Below are 20,840 nucleotides of genomic sequence, written 5' to 3' on the forward strand. Positions count from 1 at the left end.
ATAGACAAATAACACAATCCTGTGCAAAGTTTCCATCTAGTCCTTTGTCTCCTCAGTACAAGTAGCCGAATCTCCCATTGCTAAAGTCCATTTTAGTGTATATACTACCATGTCGTGCACAAGAGTTTTTCTTCAAAATAATCTGAATTTCCACATGAATCCTGCAGGAAAAAAGGATAATTCCCCAAATGCAACAATGCACAGGGTTTTTTTGTGCAATGGGGTAGTTTCTTTCCCCTAACTCCTCCCCCCTCCCAGTTTGTTCCATGTATCAAAGTTCCCATAATCATAAAGTTCTAACATGGGCTCTTGCACACCAAACGAAATAGTCTTAGGGTTTTGTAGTAAAAATCTGGAGTCATAGCCAACTGATGCCCAGATTCCTTAATTCCTTCATCCGAAGGATGCCATACCAACACCTAAAGATAATAAAATGTTGATTTCCAGAGTTATTTGTCTCATCAGCATGTCTTGAGCTGCCTTTAGCAGACATAAGTTAATTTGCATCACTGATTGTATCTCTGCTTCTTCCAGATTTTTAGAAATCCAAAACACAAAAATCCACATTTTTGTATTTTAACCAACATCATGCAGGTTAATAACAAGATTTGGAGCCATGCAAGCCACCTCAATTGGCTTGAGGCCAAGTTTCATGCAGGAACATCTATTGTTACATCTGGCACAGGCTGCTCCAGGTTGCATTTATTGGGGACATGCTTCTGGCAGGACTCTGGAAGAGAGCTGTTTCTCTCCTGGTGCCCACCTTCTGGGACAGCATCCCTCCATGGATTAGACTGGCCCCAGCCCTGCTGGCTCTCCATAAAGCCTTGAAGTCCTTTTGTTACTGAGCCTGGAGCCCTGATTGTGTGGCTAAGTCCAAATTGTGGTTACATTAATACTGTTGGTTGGATTTTTATCTTGGCTTGGACCCTGTTTATTATTTCACTGTGCTGTTCTTGCCTTGTTTTTATTCATTTTTAAACTGCCACGTTTTGAGATGGGCAGTTGTCTTAATAGCATGAACAAATGAAAATGAATGGATGAACGTCATATCCCCCTTTTGAATAAAATTAATGGTCATAAGTAGGGTGAGATTGGGGGAAGAAATATATGCACAGCTTTCAATCATTCAATTTTAATCAAAAAGTCACTGGAGTTCTCAATAATCAAATCACTTCTCAACTTCCCATAGTGCAGGCTTCTGCAGGTTAAGCACATGTCTTAGCTTCTATTTTTTTGGGGGGGGGGGTGTTTCGTTAAATTTTTCTTTTCCCGCCCCAGGCATATCTACTCTTGGGAAATCCACACAAACGGCCTTGCAGAAATTCACAACAGAAATACAACTGCCATCAGCTTGGGCGCTGGGGGTTAGCTGTATTGATGGCTTTACCTGGTAGTTTTTTTCCACCTTTGGGTTATTTTGCAAGGTGGTAGTACTCTGTGGATCAAAGCAGGACACGCCTTATAAGCCAGCAAGCAAACCAAAAAGCGCATTTGGCAAAAGTTTTTGGAAACGTCGGTCCTTAAGCAGCTAGCAATGGCCCCGATGGACCTGTGGCAACCGGGCATCTCTGAATACCGGCCAGCAAAATAGCAAGCCGTGTCTTTCTCCCAAACACGCTCTCGCACCCCCTCCCTCCAGAAACAAAAGCCCCAACAAAAGCTTAGCCTGTGCAAAAGCAGCCTGAGCTCCGCCTCCCAAGAGGCGTCCTGGCCTCTCCCCTCTTCCAGTCCAGATCGGGGGTGCGGGGGGGGCCGCCAGGTTGCAGTGAAGTCTCACCTGGAAGGGAGGCGCTTCGGAGCGAGGAACAGCCGCGGGTGCTTGAGGAGGCGGCTTTTCCCGCGGCAGAGGGCAGCGTGGTAAGAAAGCGTGGGACTTCCCGGGGGAGGGGGGGGGAGAGAAGATCGGCTCTCCTTCTGGTCGGGAAGCCGCTGGATCAGCCACGTGGGGGTTCCCTATGCCCGCCTCCCACTCGCGCAAGGCAACCCAGAAGCTGAGCTCTTTGCTCCGCAGGGGCAAGTCGGGAAACACTTTTGCACTTGTTTTTGTTTGTTTGTTTGTTTGGGTGGGGGAGGGAGGGAGGGAGGGAAACCCCTCTCCATTTGGCCCGGATCTGGGCTCTCGGACTTTTATCCGGGCTCCCTAATTACTGGGAATCAGGCTTTTGAATCAGGCTGCGAAAGCTGCTAGGCGGCCGCCTTGCCTCTTTTTCCCGTTTTCAACCACCTAATTTTGGGAGTAGCTTTGCCGGCAACATGGTGAGAAAATGCCGGAGCGTGATGGCAGGCCCCGTTGGTTGGTGGCATAGAAGAGCGATGGGGGGGGAGCTTTGTCGTGTTGCAGAGCTCCCACCCTACGGAATTAATTACATGGATTATTCTGTCGCTATCGAAGATAACGCTTTATGAGAGTTTTATGTAATAGATCTGTTGGACGTATTTGATTTTGGAGGGTGGGAGTGTTGGGTAGTGTGTTCCAGCAGAGAGTGCTTGAGCAGGGGGTTGGACTAGATGACCTACAAGGTCCCTTTGTTGTTATTAGTTGGGAAGTCATGCCCGACCCATCTCGACCACATGGACAACGTTCCTCCAGGCCTTCCTGACCTCTACCATCCTCTTGAGTCCATTTAAGCTCATGCCTACTGCTTTGGTGACTCCATCCAGCCACCTCATTCTTTGTTGTGCCCTTCTTCTTTTGCCCTCCATCTTTCCCAGCATTAGGCTCTTCTCCAGTGAGTCCTTCCTTCTCATTAGGTGGCCAAAGTATTTGAGTTTCATCTTCAGGATCTGGCCATCTAAAGAGCAGTCAGGGTTGATCTCCTCTAGGATTGACCGGTTTGATTGCCTTGCAACCCAAGGGACTCACAGGAATCTTCTCCAGCACCCTAGTTCACAGGCCTCAATTGTGTGGCATCCCATAAATTACTATTGGAATAAGCATTGCTTAGTACAATGTGATAGCAATCAAATTTGGAGCTGAGAAAAAGAGCATTCCTCCTATGGAGAAGACTCCAGGATTATTTTCTATAGTTCTCATTCAATTTGCTGAAATTTATTTTAGAAGTTCTTAAGAAAGAGAAGATAAATTTGAGAGGGAAAGCACTCTTACTGATGGGCATCTTTCTCTCCCTGGCTTCCCAAACTTCCCTTAATACCCACACAGGGAGCGCCCTGCTTTTAAAAGCTCAGGGGCAAAATGGCCACCACCGGACAAGACGGCTTTGTTTGGCTGCCTTAGCAAGGCCTGAACAGTGCTGCAGACTTTTCTGAATGTTACAGAGTTTCTGCATTTTCTGTAGCCCTGGGAAGACCATATTAAGGCAGCCAAAGAAAGCAGCTTGTTCCCAAGGCCGCCTGACAGTGATTTGAATGCATCCTCCGTTTTGTGATCGGGACAAAATGACGGCTGTTTCTGGAATTGCACCATGCGGCCACGAAAAGAAGGAAGTCATTGCAGTGCCTCAGAGCTCTTCAAAAGGTGGTTGCTTGGCCAGGTGGGATGGGAATCAAGGTTAAGGCCTGGGGGACCTGGTGGAAGTAGGAAAGGGCCTGTGAGGACACAATGGATAGGGAGCAGAGCATGGGGGATTGGGGAGATCTTGGGAGGGTCACGGCATGCTTCCCAAGGTCTCCCCCACCCCAAGGCGCTCATTTTCATTTAAGGATTCATTGAGGAGAGCAGGAATGGGGGGGGTCATTAATGGGGGAGGCATTTCACCTGATGGCAATCATGAGATGCAACCATAATGAGCATGCTCCATTACAGTCGTATCTCACGTACTACCTGTGTGTAAAGGCCCCAAAGTTACAGCCTCCAACCCTGGGAGGCCCTGAGGATTGTGGGGAAAGAAATAGGGCCAAAGGGCACTAACAGGGGATTGGGAGGCTTGGAGCAGGAGCTCACATAGCTTTGATGGAGGTCAGGCTCCAATTTCTTTACTTATATGTCTTTATTCATTCAACTTGTATGACAGAGCTACTACTAAAAATCCCACAGCTGAGAATTGTCTTTATTCCAGGGAGAATATTTTACAAACCTTGGAGAAATGATGAATATCAAAGACGTGGGAAAGGATCTTTTTATTCCTTTCACATCATATATCCCTAATTAGGGATGCGGTGGCTCGGGGGCTAAGACACTGAGCTGGTCGATCAGAAGGTCGGCAATTCGAATCCCTAGTGCTACATAATGGAATGAGCTCCCGTTACGTGTCCCAGGTTCTGCCAACCTAGCAGTTCAAAAGCACGTTAAAAATGCAAGTAGAAAAATAGGGACCACTTTGGTGGGAAGGTCGCAGCGTTCCGTGCGCCTTCACCTAAAGGAATCATGCCAGGCACATGACCACGGAGACGTCTTTGGACAGTGCTGGCTCCTCAGCTTAGAAACGGAGATGAGTACCACCCCTAAACCCGGAAATGACTAGCATGCATGTGCGGGGGAACCTTTATCCTTAGCCCTAAATAATACTTTCTTCCTTTCCTTTTCCCTTCTGGAACTGCAGAGAGCAACAACTATGGAGGAGCAGCGGCTTGTGGTACCCAAAGTAGAAGAAGAAGAAGAGGGCACTGAGAGTGGGAGAAGAGACCCTCTCATTGTCCAAGTGAGGACCCTTGGGGACTTCTTTACCCAGGACAGAACATCCCATCCTAATTCTGAACCAAAGATGGAAATGCACCAATGCTGGGACTCTCAATGGCAGGAATTCTTGAAAAATGTGGCAGGGCTTCCCATACCACCACCTCCCTTGGAAAAAAATGGCACAGATTCCCAGGCCTCCTTGGGAAGAGACAAAGAAGATCCACAGCAGAAAAGTTCTGGGGAAGCCAGAAGGGAATCTGTACTCCAAGGGGATCCGAACATCAGTGGGAAAGCCTGCTGGATGGGCAGGGAAAAGCTGAATTCCTCCGTGAAGGTGAAGGTGGAAGAGGAAGAAGTCAATCTGGAGAGCCAGGCACCCCAGCCCTTCAGCTCCCAGGATGCTGAGGAGCCCCAGAAGGTAATCCAGCCCCCAAAAACTGAAAAGGAGCGGGGGAGTGGGTTGGGAAGTAGTATGAGGGAATGGTTGCAAAAGAGCCATCAAAATGTTACCGTGTTTCTCCTAAAACACGACCCACCCAAAAAAGAAGGCCCAGAATTGTTTTGTGTGCATGCATTAAAATTAAGCCATACCCCCCAAATTTGGCCTTATTTAAGCACATGTGCGGCCAGTCCCTGCCATTTTCTCACGTTGCTTGTAGTGCGGATAGCATGAGGTGAGGAGGCGGGAGGGAAGGGCAGAAGGGAGGAACTTGCCCCACCTGCCTTGCCTGGCTACCAGGTCTCTTTCGCGGCCGAACGGAGCGACCCACATGCTTGGCCAAGGCTGCCGGGCCTCTTTTCTCATGGCCGAAAGGAGCAACTCCCGTGCCTCACGCACCCTTACCTACCTGTAACGATCACTCCAGCTACCAGTAGCCGTTTACCCTCGGAAAAGCCTGCCATCGTCTGCTCCGGCATGCCTGGCCACCGGGCTGCTTCTTTTGTGGACAAAGAGTGTGTGGGAGAGCAATGCACCCCACGCCGCCTGAAGTACATACCGTGATAGTTTTTTTTGAGTGTTTATTTTTGTACTGACCCACGCGGCCTAGTGCGGCAAGGAAGACCTTTTTCCCAAATGGTCCCTATTGCAGATGGTTATAGCCCTGGGTCAAGTGATTCTCAAGTGACCTCCTGACAGGTAAAGACAATGGAGAAATCCAGATTGATTGTAAACAACCCTTTCCTAACTAAATCCCAGCCGCCACCACAGGTGGCTGAATAGATTAAGTTAATGGACTTAATGATCTAAAGTGACTTTTATTTTGGCCTCCATAGAAGATGAGTTTAAAAAGAAAGAGCTACTCTGTGGAATTCAAGAAAGGAATCGTGGAGGATTCTCGGGGCAAGAACCTGACAGCTTTCTGCAAGGAGAAGGAGTTGGATCTCCGTATGGTCCAAAAATGGAGAGCAGAGTACGATAACCTCAGCCAACAGGTGGACGAGGGAAATGCCAAGAAGCGCAGGTGTGGATCAGGCCGGCATCCATTACATCCTGAACTTGAAGACAGCATCTCCGAATGGATTGCTGACAGGAGAGCAAAGGCTTTGGTTGTACGCAGGGTTGATATTCAAGCATTTGCCCTTGCAATGGCGCCACAGTTGGGAATTACCCAGGGAGAATTCAAAGCCTCTAAACACTGGCTGGATAACTTCCTTCAGCGATATGAATTGTCTCTGAGGAGATCCACCTCGCTGTTCAAGCTGGAAGATGCTGAACTTGTCAAACGCGCCCTTGCATTCAAGACCTTCGTCGATGGCATTGACTTTTCCAAGTACCAGCTCTCCAACATGATTGCCATGGACGAAACTGCAGTGTTTATGAGCCAAGGAGCTCAAACAACAGTTGATCTGAGGGGTGCCACGTCCATTTGCATTCCCTCCACTGGATATGAAAGTGCACGTGTCACCTGCATTTTGGCAATTCGTCTGGATGGAAAGAAAGCCCCACCTCTAATCATCACCAAGGGCAAGAAAGAGAAGATTGAACGTGCTTCAGGGATTTATGTCCTTGAAACCAAAAGGGCCTGGTGCACCCAAGGCGTTATAAGGAAGTGGGTCGAGTTAATGCTGCCACTTGTTGGGCGAGGTGGCCAAAGAGGAATGCTGGTCTGGGATGCAGCCAGCACTCACCGTGCCAAAGATATGAAGAGGTTCCTTGCACAGAGAAGAGTGGACCAAATAATGATTCCTGCAGGAATGACAGCACATCTCCAGGCGTTAGACCTTGGGGTAAACGAATCATTCAAGGACCATCTGCACATACAAATCAATGACTACGTTGAGAATCGCATGGAGAGAAACCCACGTGGAAAATTTGTGAAACCTAGCCTGCCAGAGGTAGTGAGTTGGGTGAAGAATGCATGGGATAACGTCACTGATACCTGTGTGGCCAACGCACTACGAGCAGGATACATGGACAAGAGGTACTCGTTTAAGGAGACTTCTATTGCTAGACATCAGCGATTGGGACCAATTCTTTTACAGGCAATGGAGTCACAAGAGAGTCCGGCAGGAATTCAGGGTTTGGAGAGTTATGACGATGTTCCAGAAGAAGATGACATAGCTGTATTTGAATAAATTGTGGATTTATAATAAATCGATAGGTGTATCATACATAAGCACTGTGCTTTCCTTGGGGGGGGGAGATTTTGTGTTGTGGATCCCCTAGGGTGATCCACAACACAAAATTTGGCATATTGGTAAGTTACAAAAGGGTTGTTTATCCTTAAGACTTAAGATCATTAAGTCCATTAATCCATTAACCCAATCCATTATGCCACCTGGGGTGGTGGCTGGGATTTAGTTAGGAAAGCGTTGTTTACAATCAATCTGGATTTCCTCATTGACTTTGCCTGTCAGGAGGTCGCAAAAGGGGATCACTGGACCCAAGGCTATAACCATTTGCAAAAGGTCTTCCTTGCTGCACTGGGCCACATGAGTCGGTACAAACATAAACACTCAAAAAAACGTTACAGGAAGTACTTCAGGCGCCACCTTGCTCGCCCACCTACTATTTGCAAAAGAAGCAGCGAGGCGCATCGCTTGCTTTTTTCGGCCACGAAAGAAGCGGCCCGTCAGCCAGGCGAGGCATGTCGCTCGTTCTTTTCGGCCGCGAAAGAAGTGGCCATGGGAGATGCGTCACTCGCTCTTTTTGGCTGCCAAAGAAGTAGCCAGGCAAGGCACGTGGGGGGGAAATTAGGACACTCCTAGAAAAGAATGCCTAGTCGTTTTTTCAGGGGTCAAAAGAAAATAAGACTTGTCGTATTTTCAAATAAATACTACTAGCTGGCTACACAATCACAGGTGTCGTAGGTTGCTTCAGTTTTGATCCTTATTTCAATTAGCGTAATTTATTTATTTATTTATTTATTTGGAAATTTTATATTGCCGCCTACTTGCTCGTGGCAAGTAGGCAATTTAAAGGAAAAGTAATGGTCTCAGAGCATCAACACTGGGATTATTTTAAGAAGATTGTGGTGGATTCTATATGTCTATGGCAGGGATCTCCAAACTTGACAACTTTAAGACTTGTGGATGTCAACTCCCAGAATTCCATAGCCAGGCATGTCCCTGGTGTAAGATGATCAGAGAGCTGCCCAAAGGAGAATATTTAGAAAGGCAGAGAAGAATGGTAAAGTTTTCAGATATTCTGTTTAGGTTAGTATTCCCTAATAAGGAAAAAATGAACAAAGACAACCTTGTCCTTTGTTATGGATTAGAATATAAAGTGCTTTGAATGACATAGGCTGCTGATCGGTTGCTTCACACAAACCTTTTCTCTCCGATACTGATCTAATGCAGCATTCCCCACAGGTGCCATGGGGAGATGTTCTCACCAGTCTCACAACTGCAGTTGATTAAAATGTGCCAGTTTGGAAAAGGTTGGATTTTTGAGAATCTCAATTTGGGAACTGTAGATTACCATAATCCCAGAGTGCCTAGGACTCAGGCATCTTAAAATTTTAATTTATTGAGGTTGTCACACAGCCAGCCAGATGTTTGGATCTGGCATTTTTATCTACTTATCAACTTTTTCCCAAGGACTTCCTGATTTCCAATAAGTTGATGCTTTATGATTTTAAATGTATTGTCACGGGGAGTAAGTAAGCTCTTATGAATAAAGCTGCCTTTTGTAATTGGCCAATGATAATTTTGTCATTGCCAATATGTTCAAATGGTGCTCCATTTTTGGCTTTGCACCCAATAGGCTTTGTACCTATTGCCACTGGTACAACCTTTACTTTCTTTTACCACAATTGTTCAATTTCTATTTGCAGATCTTTGTATTTTATTATCTCTCCAGTTCTTTTTATTCTGTTCTGCTATCTCCTGGCAACACTGTGTCCATTCTCCAGATTTTTTTTTATTTTTCTTATTGACAATTTATAAGTCTAAAGAGTTGTATTGATGGTGCCTGTCTGTGTGAAGTCCCAGAGCAATTTACAATTTCATTTTACTATTACTATACTACTATTTTACTTTGCTTTCTTTTGCCACATTCATTATTATAGGTAGTCCTCAACTTATAGCCACAAATGAGGCCAAATTTATGTTGCTAAGTGAGAAATTTGTTAAGTGAGTCTTGCCCCATTTTATGACTTTCCTTGCCACAGTTGTTAAGTAAATCACTGCTGTTGTTAAGTTAGTAACATGGTTGTTAAGTGAATCTGGTTTCTCCATTGACTTTGCTGGTCAGAAGGTTGCAAAAGGGGAATCACATGACCCCAGGACACTGGAATCATCATAAATATGAGTCAGTTGTCAAGCATCCGAATGTAAATCACATGATCACGGGGATGCTGCAATGGTCATAAGTGTGAAAAACATCATAAGTCACTTTTTTTCAGTGCCAGTGTAACTTTGAATAGTCACTAAGCGAACTGCTGTTGAGTTGAGGACTACCAGGGGTGGGTTCCTGCCAGTTCTAACCTCTTCTATAGAAGAGGTTCCACAAATCTATCGTGCCATTTAGAACCGGTTCCAGCTCCCTCCCCCCACTTGTCCACACCATGCTTGCCCCGCCCACCACTCAATGATTGACTGGCTCACCAGTCACCCCGCCCGCCTCTAAGAATTCTATCTAAACCTTAAAGTCTTAAAGCTGTCAAGTTTGAACACCCCTGGGGTTTTTTTTTAAGGGTTAGGGGTGCAAGGGTCTTGTAACTTGACAGCTTTAAGACTTGCACACTTCAATGCCAGAGTTCCTGAGCCAACATGACTGGAGGAGGAATTCTGGGAGTTGAAGTCCACAAGTCTTAAAGCTGTCAAGTTTGAACACCCCTGGGTTTTTTTTTCTAAAGGTTTAAGGGTGCAAGGGTCTTGTAACTTGACAGCTTTAAGACTTCCGTGCTTCAAATGCCAGAGTTTCTGAGCCAACATTTTGGTTGCTAAGCAAGAGCGTTGTTAAGTGAGTTTCACCACATTTTGCAAGTTGGCCACGTCCACCCAGTCACATGACTGCCAAGCCACTCCCACCCAGTCACATGGCCGGCAAGCCACTCCCATCCGGTCACATGGCCGACAAGCCACTCGCACAAAGCAGGACACACCTACAGAAGAGGTTTTAAAAAATCTTGAAACCCACCTGTATTACCTGTATTATTGATTTGTAGGGATTGGATACTTGGTTACTAAACATGTTGCAGGACCTTCATCTATCTTGTAACTAGCATAGAGAAAATCATCACATTCGTCCATATGGTAGATGAATGTCTGGTCTTAATAAATTATACAAGCACCAGTACAGTACACAGATTAACAGAATTGGAAGGGAAGGTCCCTTCCAATTCTGTTAATCTGTGTACTGTACTGGTGCTTGTATAATTTTAGGACATATAGTCCAACTCAAGCAGGAGACCCTACACCATTTCTGACAAATGGTAGTCAGATCTCTTCTTGAAAGTCGCAAGTGATGAAGCTCCCACAACACTGCTAACTTGCTTAACGTCTACAATCTATTCTTTTTGAAGCAAAATGGTCACATTTTGTGATAGAGATAGGGGGTGGGAGGGGGAGAGATAGAGAGGAGAGACAGAGAGAAAGGGGCTGCAAAGATATCTGGTAGGCGCCATTCCATTCAGATAAAAGCTCTTGCTTGCAGCAATGCCAGTGTTATACTGATTCTAAGGTGTGTTATTTTCAGGCAGAGAAATTTGGTTAAGTGTATTCATTTGTCGGAATTGTTTTTTTCATTACTGTTGTATTTGAAATGGCTGCTAACCAAGGAGTCCCTAGGTTGTGGCTCATGAAACTAGGTTTAGGCTGATGTCCTGAAAATCCAGTCAAAGGTTTGTCAGCAAGGAAGTGATCTGCTACTTCTGCAATAAAGAGCCCAGGATGAGGTGCAGCTATTCCTCATTCAGTAACTGCCTCACTTTATGACCATTTGCAAATACAACAGTAATAAAAATAATTATGTAACCAATGAGTGCATTTTTTTATTTTTGCACATTTCTTTCTCAGTAACATATTCATACCCTGTTTCCCTGAAAATAAGCACTCCCCGGATAATAAGCCCAATCAGACTTTTGAGCGCATGCACTAAAATAAGCCCTCCCCGAAAATATTGCAACACAGCAGCAGCCATGAGGTGACCACACTGACCCTGGACCTCAAAAATATTAAGTCCTTCCCAAAAATAAGACCAAGCGCTTATTTCGGGGGTCAAAAGAAAATAAAAGAAGCTGTCTTACTTTCAGGGAAACACGGTATTATAGTTCGTATTACATGTCATCTGCTCTTATTTTCACTTGCTTATTTACTTGTTTATACGTGTTTATATCCCATATCAAGATGTCTTCAAAGAGAAAGAACCCCAGTTCAACTGAAACAAGGCGAAAGAGGCATCGGAAAGCTGTTGATCTCAATTTGAAGATGAAGATCATCAAAGCCTATGAAGCTGGGAAGAAGATGCATAAATTAGCGAAAGAAGAAGGTCTGGCTTGTTCCACCATTTGTGCTACTGTGAAGGACAGGGAAAGGATCAGAGAAGCATTGAAAGGAGCCATAGGAATGAACACAAATATAACAATAATACAAAAATGCCACACCCCTGAAATGGAACCACTCTTGATTCTTTGGATCAGAGACCGGATACAAAAGAGGTTAGCTTTCTCCTCATTCAGATTAAGGCACGCAGCCTTTTCACAACACTGAAGGAACAAGCAGGGAAAGAATGCACCGAAACATTCACCGCTAGCCATAGCTGGTTTGTGCGATTTCAGCAAAGATTTCATTATCAGATATTACCATCACGTGAAGCTTTATGCGCTAAAAAACGGACTGCCAAACATTTTCTGGATGAACTTGATGATGTTGTAGTAGAGGGAAATTATTCTGCGGATCAGATATTCAGAGTGGATGAAACTAGATTATACTGGAAAAGAATGCCGGAGCAGATGTGTATACACAAAGAGGCTCAAGCAATGCCTGGTTGTAAAGCATTTAAGGGTAGAGTAACCTTGTTATTGGGGGGGAATGTTGCCGGATTCAAGCTGAAGCCATTTGTGATCCTCCAATCAGATCATGCCAGTATGATTCAAAAAATAAACAAGGAGACCCTGCCTGTTGATTGCGAGACCTGGATGACACACATCCTCTTTGAGGATTGGTTTACAAATTGTTTCATACCTCAGGTAAAGGAATATTGTGGGCAAAAAGGGATTCCTTTTAAAATTCTGCTTCTACACAAAGTACCTGGACTCCCACTGCATCTCGATAGTCTCCACCCTGATGAAAAGGTAGTTCACTTACCGCAAAACATCACCACTCTCCTGCAGCCAATGTGCCAGAGAACTATCTTGCTATTCAGGGCATACTATTTGCATGCATTGTTTGCCAAAGCCTTAGCCGCAATGGAAGATGACAAAATAACATTGCACACGTTTTGGGAACACTATAATATCCTGCATAGTATCAAAAGTCTTGTAGCGGCATGGGAGGATTTTAGTGTGAAAAGCATGCAAGAGTTTTGGAAAAAGTGCTTAAAAAGTTATGCTGCTTATTTTGCAAATAATTTTGAAGGAGAAAGGAGAGGAATAGGAGAAAGGGAAAGGCAGAGGAAGAATGGGAGGGAATGTAAGAGTAGGAAAGAGGGGAGGAATGGGAAGAAGAGGGGAAGGGTAAAGGGGAGGAAGGGGAAGGAGAGAAGGGAAAGGAGAGGAGGAAGGAAGGAAGGAGAGAAAGAGAAGAAGGGGTAGGAAGGAGGGAAGGAAGGAGAGAAAGGAGGGAAGGAAGGAGGGAATGTAGGAGAGAAGGGGGGAAGGAAGGAGGAAAGGAAGGGGGAAAGGAAGGAGAGAAGGAGAAAAGAAAGGAGGGAAGGAAGGAGAGAAGGAGGGAGGGAAGGAAGGGGAGTAGGAGAGAAGAAACGAGGGAAGGAAAGAGGGGGGGAGGGAAGAAGAAGTAGGACCGTTGTAAGATAAGATGGATCTATGGGATGATAAAAAAGCAATCTTCAAGTATATTGTCAACAGTAGGGAAAAATTGTTATAAATACATATTATTAATAACAGTTATGAGATCATATAATTGTGAATGTATATATGAAATTGATAAAATAAAATTTAAAAAAAAGGAAAAAAAATAATTTTGAAGGATTTAGTCATAAGCAAAACTTGGATGAAATAAATAAGAAAATTTTGACACTCACAAAATCCCTTGATTTAGAGGTGGAAGCCGAAGACGTGAAAACTTTGATAGCTTATACTGAGGGAGAGCTTTCGAATGAAGATTTAATTGAACGGAAAAAAGAACGGGAGGCACAAAAGGTTAGGGAAGAAGCAGAAGAAAGAGAACGAGAAAAAGAAGAACAAGTTGTAGAAGTTGAATTGAAAACATTCACTAAGAAAGGATTGGCTGGTATGTTCTCAGGAGTTAAAAAAATGTTATCAGACTTAGAAAGGATGGATCCAGATGAAGAACATTTTAGAAAGGTACATTGGGAAATGTGTGAAATCTTAAAATATTACCACGAAATATATGAAGGAAAAAAGAAGGAAAACGGAGGTAAAGAAACCAAACTTCCCTCCCTCTTGCCCTTTCTAACCACGGGAATAAAACACCCAAACAATCCTCAACCATCAACCAGCTATGCCAGCAACAGTTCTGATGCTCCTGAAAACACAAAAAAAACACAAATCTTATAAAGGTTGTGTATCCGATTTGATGTTTAGAGGTACTGTAATTGTAAATTCTCTTTTTGCACATATGGTCTTCATTTCACAACCGCAGTTTATAGAATAGAATAGAATAACTGAGTTGGAAGGGACCTTGGAGGTCTTCTAGTCCAACCCCCTGCTTAGGCAGGAAACCCTATACCACTTCAGACAAATGGCTATCCAACATCTTCTTAAAGACTTCCAGTGTTGGGGCGTTCACAACTTCTGGAAGCTAGCTGTTCCACTGATTAATTGTTCTAACTGTCAGGAAATTTCTCCTCAGTTCTAAGTTGCTTCTCTCCTTGATTAGTTTCCACCCACTGCTTCTTGTCCTACCCTCAGGCCCTTTGGAGAATAGTTTGACTCAGACGCTTTTGAGAGTAGTTAACAGCAATGAGTAAAAATAAATTTACAACTAATCACAGATTTGTACAGACCTTCGCAGATTTGTAAAGCAAAGGAAATCTGAAGCGGAGATACTGTGCTTACGATTTTACTTTGGCTTATTTTGCTTTGCAGAGATGCAAAGGTCATAAATACAAGGATTAATTATAAAGTTATGTTGTCATCATGTTGTAGGCTGGGATCTTCAAATAGGTGCTAGGCAGGGAGGCCTTATGGAATATGAGAACCAGGAACCTATACTTACTAGTGGGCTTCTTGGAAGAAAAAGAGGATTTGTGGGGGACCTTCCTTGCAACCCTCCACATCAGTGGTGGGTTGCAGGCGGTATTCCCCGCTACAGGCATACCAGAGCCTGCCCGGAGCACTGGATACCGTTCCAGTACGGTACTCAGGAGGGCCCACCCGCCCGTGCTCCTTACCTGTCTTTAAACTCTTTGGCGTGTACAGTGCCTGCACGATGCTCCGCCAAGCAGCTGGAGCATTGCAGAGGCGTCGCTGGACTGTTCATGTGGAGGACGCCGGGGCCCATTGCAACCGTACTGGTTGCAACGGGATCCGAAACCCACCACTGCTCCACACTAATGTTGGTTATGTGAAGTTGGTGGCAATTACATGACCACAGCTCTCTGCAACATCGTAATTTGTATAGAGTGTAATCATACAATGGTGGGAACACTGCAACACTTGAACTCTGAGCACTCTTATGAGTCCTTGTTTAGCACCATTGTAACTTGAGTAGCTCCTGAATCAATGAGGACTTCATACATTGAGTTTCCCTTTAGCTTTTTTCCTATTTCTATTCCACCCACATTCCATTGCACCCATTCAAGATCCCAGCCTACAACATAATGAAAACATAACTGGGGGGGGGGGGTGTCTGCATAAAGGTAGTCTTTGAGGTACGACAAGCTTTTTAGCAATAGCAATAGCAGTTAGACTTATATACCGCTTCATAGGGCTTTCAGCCCTCTCTAAGCGGTTTACAGAGTCAGCATATTGCCCCCACAGTCTGGGTCCTCATTTCACCCACCTCGGAAGGATGGAAGGCTGAGTCAACCCTGAGCCGGTGAGATTTGAATCGCTGAACTGCAGATAGCAGTCAGCTGAAGTGGCCTGCAGTACTGCACTCTACCCATTGTGCCACCTCGGCTCTCTGACCCCACTCCCAAAAGCTACACATGACCCCATTTCAAAGTTGCAACAATTGCAGGAGCCCTGCAGTCATTCGACCTTACAACCCACCACAGGGATGCTGCAGCGCCTCCTTTGCCTCTCTCCCCCATCCCACCCTACTGGGATCCTGCAGCACTTTGGCCTCCACCCCATACACCCATCATGCCCCACACTTCCCTTCTGAAGCTTTTTGAGACCTCATGTTGGGGAAGAAAAGCAGGCCATATGTCCCCAGACTATGCAATGATGATCCAAATGCGGCTGCCATTTTGGTCCTGCCCGCTGGCGATGAGGGACAAAATGGCAGCCGCCAGACAAAACATTGCATTTTGCTGCATGGGCTTGAAAAAGCTTCTAAATGCTGGAGAAAGCACCCTCGGCACACAGACCTTTTTAAGGCAGCAAAGGGAAGAAGTTTGTTCCTGGGGCCGCATGGTGGTGACTCAATGCGGCTGCCATTTTGTACCCACTTGTTTCTGGATGGGGACAAAATGGCAGCCGCCAGACAAACTGCTTCATTGTGCTGCCTTAGAGAGGCCGTCGTAGTACTACAGAAGCTTCTCGGTCCTGCTGAAGCTTCTCGGTCCTGCTGAAGCTTCTCGGTGCTGCAGCAATGAGCAGAAGGCAGCAAAATGAAGCAGTTTGCACCTCGGCCGCACAGCCTGACTTGAATGTGGCCGCCATTTTGTAGGCAGGACGAAATAGCGGCTGCTTTCAAAATGGCACCATGTAGCCACACAAACAAGCAAGTCATTCCAGCGCTCTTGAAAACTGGTAACTGAGGAGAAAGAAGGGTGCTTGGCCTGGTGAGGTGGGAATGTGTTGGTGACTTTATTTCAGCCTTCCCTACACAATTTCTGTCCTCCTTCCTGAAGTAGACATTTTAAAACAACATTTTGTACATTTTCTCGCAAAGATGCCTTTAAGGCTAAAATGTTTTTTGTCATTAAAAACGCACTGTAATAATTACTTTTTAAATCTTTGCATATTGTTCAGATAATTTAGTACTTAGGAACTTTTATTAATAAAGCTTTAGTTTAATAATGTACCGGTAACTCTCAGTATATGAGCGCAATAGCGCATTACGGTCGCAGTCTGTAGGTGAAATAGCTCACCTAACAACCCCAGATTCCCTGCTTCAAACAAAGAATCATTAAATGAACATCTGGGTCGTTAAGTGGAGCATGGGTGCCTCCAGGATGGGGGAGGCCCTTGGAGTCCTAGCATAAGCCCAGGCCCGGCTGCCCTGGCCCTCCCCAGGCCTCCCTCAATCCCAAGACACCACCATGCTCCATTCCCCTCACCTTGGGTCCTAACAGGTCTGTTCCCACTCCTACCAGGTCTTCCCAGTCCTTAAAGGCCTGGTTCACAGTCACACCTACTGTAGGGCCACCGTGATTTTCACCTAAGACACCATTGTGCTTAATGACTGGTTTCTGGAATGAAATTAGGAAGTTTCAAAGGATTTGCTTCTTGTGTATAGCCAAAGAGACATTCAACTGTAATAATTGTATCATGGTTAGAGCCTCACAAAGCCTACTTTTCTAACCAGCATCTCTGGTGAAGTAGTGAAGAGTCTTTTGGTCACTACGCTTCAGAGTTGCAGGCAACAGTTTTCTGTACTTCGGTGTCAGTTCATCTGTATCTCAGTGTAGAATTGTGTCCCAAAAGTATCTGGAGCTGCCACCTATATGGACACACTTGCCATTCCTTCAACGTATTAGGAAATAAAGTATATTTATTAGAGGTATGCAAATTGCACTTACTCAAATTTTGACTTAGCATATTGTTTGATTTGGGAATCCAGACTTCAGAACTGACTTTTTTTTTGTCTTCAGGAATCTAAAATCTTGGAGGATATGATGTTAACATCTCCCAAATTAGAGAAAGAGGCCCAGGATATTCTGAAGGGGAAGCTACCCTGGAGATAAAGCAAGAGAATGATGGGGAGGCCAACTCACTAGGTAAGGCTGCAGACTGTCAATGATTGCAAACAATTCTGGGGTGATAGAAGAGAGTTTTCTTGATGAAGATGTTCTCCCAAACAGAAAGTCTATAGGCAATGCTGGAAAGCCATCAGATGAGGATGCTTGAATATGGGATTTCTTAAGTCAAACAGGAGGGGGAAGACTAGACATGTGAGAAGTCCCACCAACACTAGAGTTCATAACATAAGTTGTTTGAAATGGAATTTATTATTGGAGGCAAATGATATAAATGCTTTTCTTTTTCTCTCAGAATATGACATATGACAAATACATAAGGAGAGAGAAAACCTTCCAGGTTGGAAGCTCGGAAGTAATAGACATTTGCAAGATTTTGGAATGAGTCAAAATATTATTTTCTGGAGTCCGGGATTAAAAGAAAGCCAATAAATCCAGCAGGAGCATAAAAGCACCCAGTAAAGAAAGCCAGTAAAATCTAAATTTCTGCCTGAAAATGATGATCAAAAAGTAAATGAAGCCAATTTTCAGTTTGGAGAAACATGCCGTAATTAAGAGAAGCATGAGATGGTGTGCAACCTCAATGTTCCAGATACCCTCCCCAACCCCTCCTCCCATTCCATTATTCAAAAGGGAACCCTCATTTAGCAAAAGAAATCTATATTTCCTTAGAGTATAGGAAGTTTTGGTTAGAACACAAACCTCATAAAGAACAAGAGGATCCACACAGCAGGGAAGCCATGTTCAGACTGCAGCAAAAGTTTCAATGTAAAATCCACTCTGATTAAAAATGAGGTCCCATACAGTAGGAAAACCATATGAATGCACTTAATATGGAAACACTTTTTGGGGTGAGAGGGGAGTGGATTCTAGTCAAATACCTGAGAATCTACACATGAAAAGCCACATAAATACTAGCAAAAGCTTCATTGGGTGAGATGCCCTTATCAAACAAGAGGACCATACATAAGAGAAGCAATATGAATGCCAAATCCAACTTGGTGACTCACAAGCAGATTTATACCAGAGAAAAGCACACAAATGCTCAGCATATTAAAAAGATCCCGTGGTTCTTTTCTGTGTCATAAACACATAAAAATCCATCCAGGAAAAACATTCTCGAGGGCAGGGTTGGTGTTCATGTCTAACTTGCAGATTCGGAGATTATGAAATGATTCAACATTGGAGTGAAACAGCAGATGACCAAGAATCAAGCACAAGACTTTGGCTTCTAAATATAATGATACATTAAAATGTTTTTAAAGAAGTGCTTGTTTCGCATTGAAGTTCTTTGTTCAAACTCTGGGCTATCAGGCAATTTAAAAATGATCTTGGTAGTTGCTTTCACTTGGGACAGGTAGATCTGAATAGGTCAGCAGGTCGATATCTGTAAGGCAGGGATGTAAAACTCAAGGCCCAGGGGGCGGATCGAGCCCGTGGAGTGGTTAGATCTCGCCTGCAGGGTCACCCTGGAAACAGCAAAGGACTGGTCTACAGTGCCTCTGCCAGCAAAAACAGAGCTCGGGAGGGCTGTGTGCGGCCCTCCCAAGCTCCATTTTTGCAGACAGAAAGTTGCAGGAGGCCATCGCAGCTGAAAATGGAGCTTGCAAGGGCCGTGGGTGGCACTCCCAAGATCCATTTTCGCTGGCAGAAGGTTGCATGAGGTCATCCAAGCCAAAAACAGCTCGGGAGTCTTGTTTTCGCTGGCAGAGCAGTCAGGCTGACACACGGGTTCCTGACACGTGACGTTAAGCTGGCCATGCCCATCCTGGCCACACCCACCCCAGCCCCCAAGGGCAAACACAACCCTGATGCGGCCCTTAATGAAATCGAGTTTGACACCCCTGTAAGTGATACTGCTTTGTGCCATTTGGCACTTTCCGGGGGCCAGATGTTCGCTGGTTGTGAGCGCGCACATGCCCTAAATTTGCTCACACAAGCCCCTTTGGGAGTGAAACGGTAATCAACTCAGACAGCTTCAGTAAGTAAAGCAGGGGCAGTGCAAAACTCAGCTGGGCAGCGAGGGCGTAGGGAAGGAGCCAGAAAGTTAGTTATAAATGCACAAGGACGAGTAGGCAGGCCTAGCCAGCAATCAAAGCTAAGGGTTCACCCAAACCCACGCGACCATGCAGCAGCCCACCACTGGCCGAAAACCACCCAATTTAAGCTTGGTTCTACACATCTCTTATAATTTTATTAATTAAACTTATGATTAAAATATATTCAGTGCCATTGAATGGTAGCATGTATCTACCAGTAACTAACTGTCCATCCATCCATCTAATCTTTCTTCAATAAAGAAATAATTTTATTGGGTGATATTTTATTGTATTGTAAATTGTATGCTGCCCCTGTCAAAACTGGTGGGAAATTTAACAATGAATTTAAATCAATAAAACAATATATCTTAACAAATAAGTGCTACAAATCAGGCAGGACTTTCATGTTTTGTTGTTTTGCTGCACTAAGTCTACAGGAAAAAAGAATGTACAGGAATTAGAATTACCATTACAGTACACACTTTCATTCTTTTTCTCCTCAATTCTATTTAATCTCCCCACCCCGGCCTGGGCTTGGCTACTGCATTTTTCGGAGTATAAGTCGCACCGAAGTATAAAACACACCAAGATTTTGAAGAGGCAAATTTAAAAAAAAGGTTTTGCACTCTGCAGACTTCCCAAAAATGGCCCGTTTTCATGAAAACGGGCCCATTTTTCTGTAAAAAAAAAAAAAAGGCATGCATAGCCTTTAGGAGGCTTGTAGAGTGCTCTTGGGGGCTGGAAGGGACAAAAACGAGCAAAAACCGGTCCGTGTTTTGCTCATTCTTGCCCTCCCCAGCCCCCAGGAGCACTCTGGAAGCCTCCTAAAGGCTATGTACAGCCATTTTTGCAAAGGGAGCGGAGTTTCAGGAGGCCAAAAATGCTGTATTCAGTGTATGAGATGCACTCAGATTTTCAGCCTCTTTTTTGAGGGAAAAAGGTGCCTCTTATACTCCGAAAAATACAGTTATTGGAATGAATGACCATCATGAAACCCTTTAGAAAAGGCATCAGAGAAGAAGCCTATAGCAACTTATCTTTCTTCGTGTTATCAAGAAAGCAAGACAACTTACGTTGTTGTAGACATTACACTGAAAAGTGAATTTGGCATGTCCTTGGAGAACTTGCTTAGGTATGGCTCATACGAGCCTTGAGCAGCGTGGCATTGCTAAATAGTGGTTGGTAGCGAGTACAGATAGTCCTCGACAATTTACTGACCATTCAGTTACGACGGCACTGAAAAAAATGACCTTGTTTTTCAGTTACTATCCACATGAATGATCTTATGACCAAAATACAGATGCTTGGCACCTAGGTTCGTACTTATGACGGTTGGAGTGACCCAAGGTCATGTGTTCACCTTTTGTGACCACATGATCAGCAAAGTCCACGGGGAAGAAGCCAGATTCATCTAACATTCACTTAACATCTAGGGCAAGAAAGGTCGTAAAAGGGGTCACAACGCACTTAACAAATGTTTCACTTAACAACAAAAAATTTGGGCTCGGTTTTGGTCCTAAGTCGACGACTATCTGTAATGGATTTC

The 20,840-nt window shown here is 44.6% G+C and overlaps 1 protein-coding gene across 1 annotated transcript; it reads left to right on the plus strand.

Moving 5' to 3' along the window:
* Positions 1–1,849: 1,849 nt before the first annotated feature.
* Positions 1,850–18,520, plus strand: LOC106548070 (uncharacterized). Its single transcript, XM_087711738.1, has 3 exons — positions 1,850–1,860; positions 4,503–4,997; positions 17,151–18,520. The coding sequence occupies exons 2-3, from the start codon at positions 4,515–4,517 to the stop codon at positions 17,241–17,243; spliced, it is 576 nt and encodes a 191-aa protein (XP_087567864.1). The 5' UTR covers positions 1,850–1,860; positions 4,503–4,514; the 3' UTR covers positions 17,244–18,520.
* Positions 18,521–20,840: the final 2,320 nt, after the last annotated feature.

The sequence above is a fragment of the Thamnophis sirtalis genome, unplaced genomic scaffold (genome assembly GCF_051295495.1).
Source record: "Thamnophis sirtalis isolate CommonGarterSnake01/CBP01778 unplaced genomic scaffold, rThaSir2_p1.2 scaffold_3, whole genome shotgun sequence".
Lineage (NCBI taxonomy): Eukaryota > Metazoa > Chordata > Lepidosauria > Squamata > Natricidae > Thamnophis > Thamnophis sirtalis.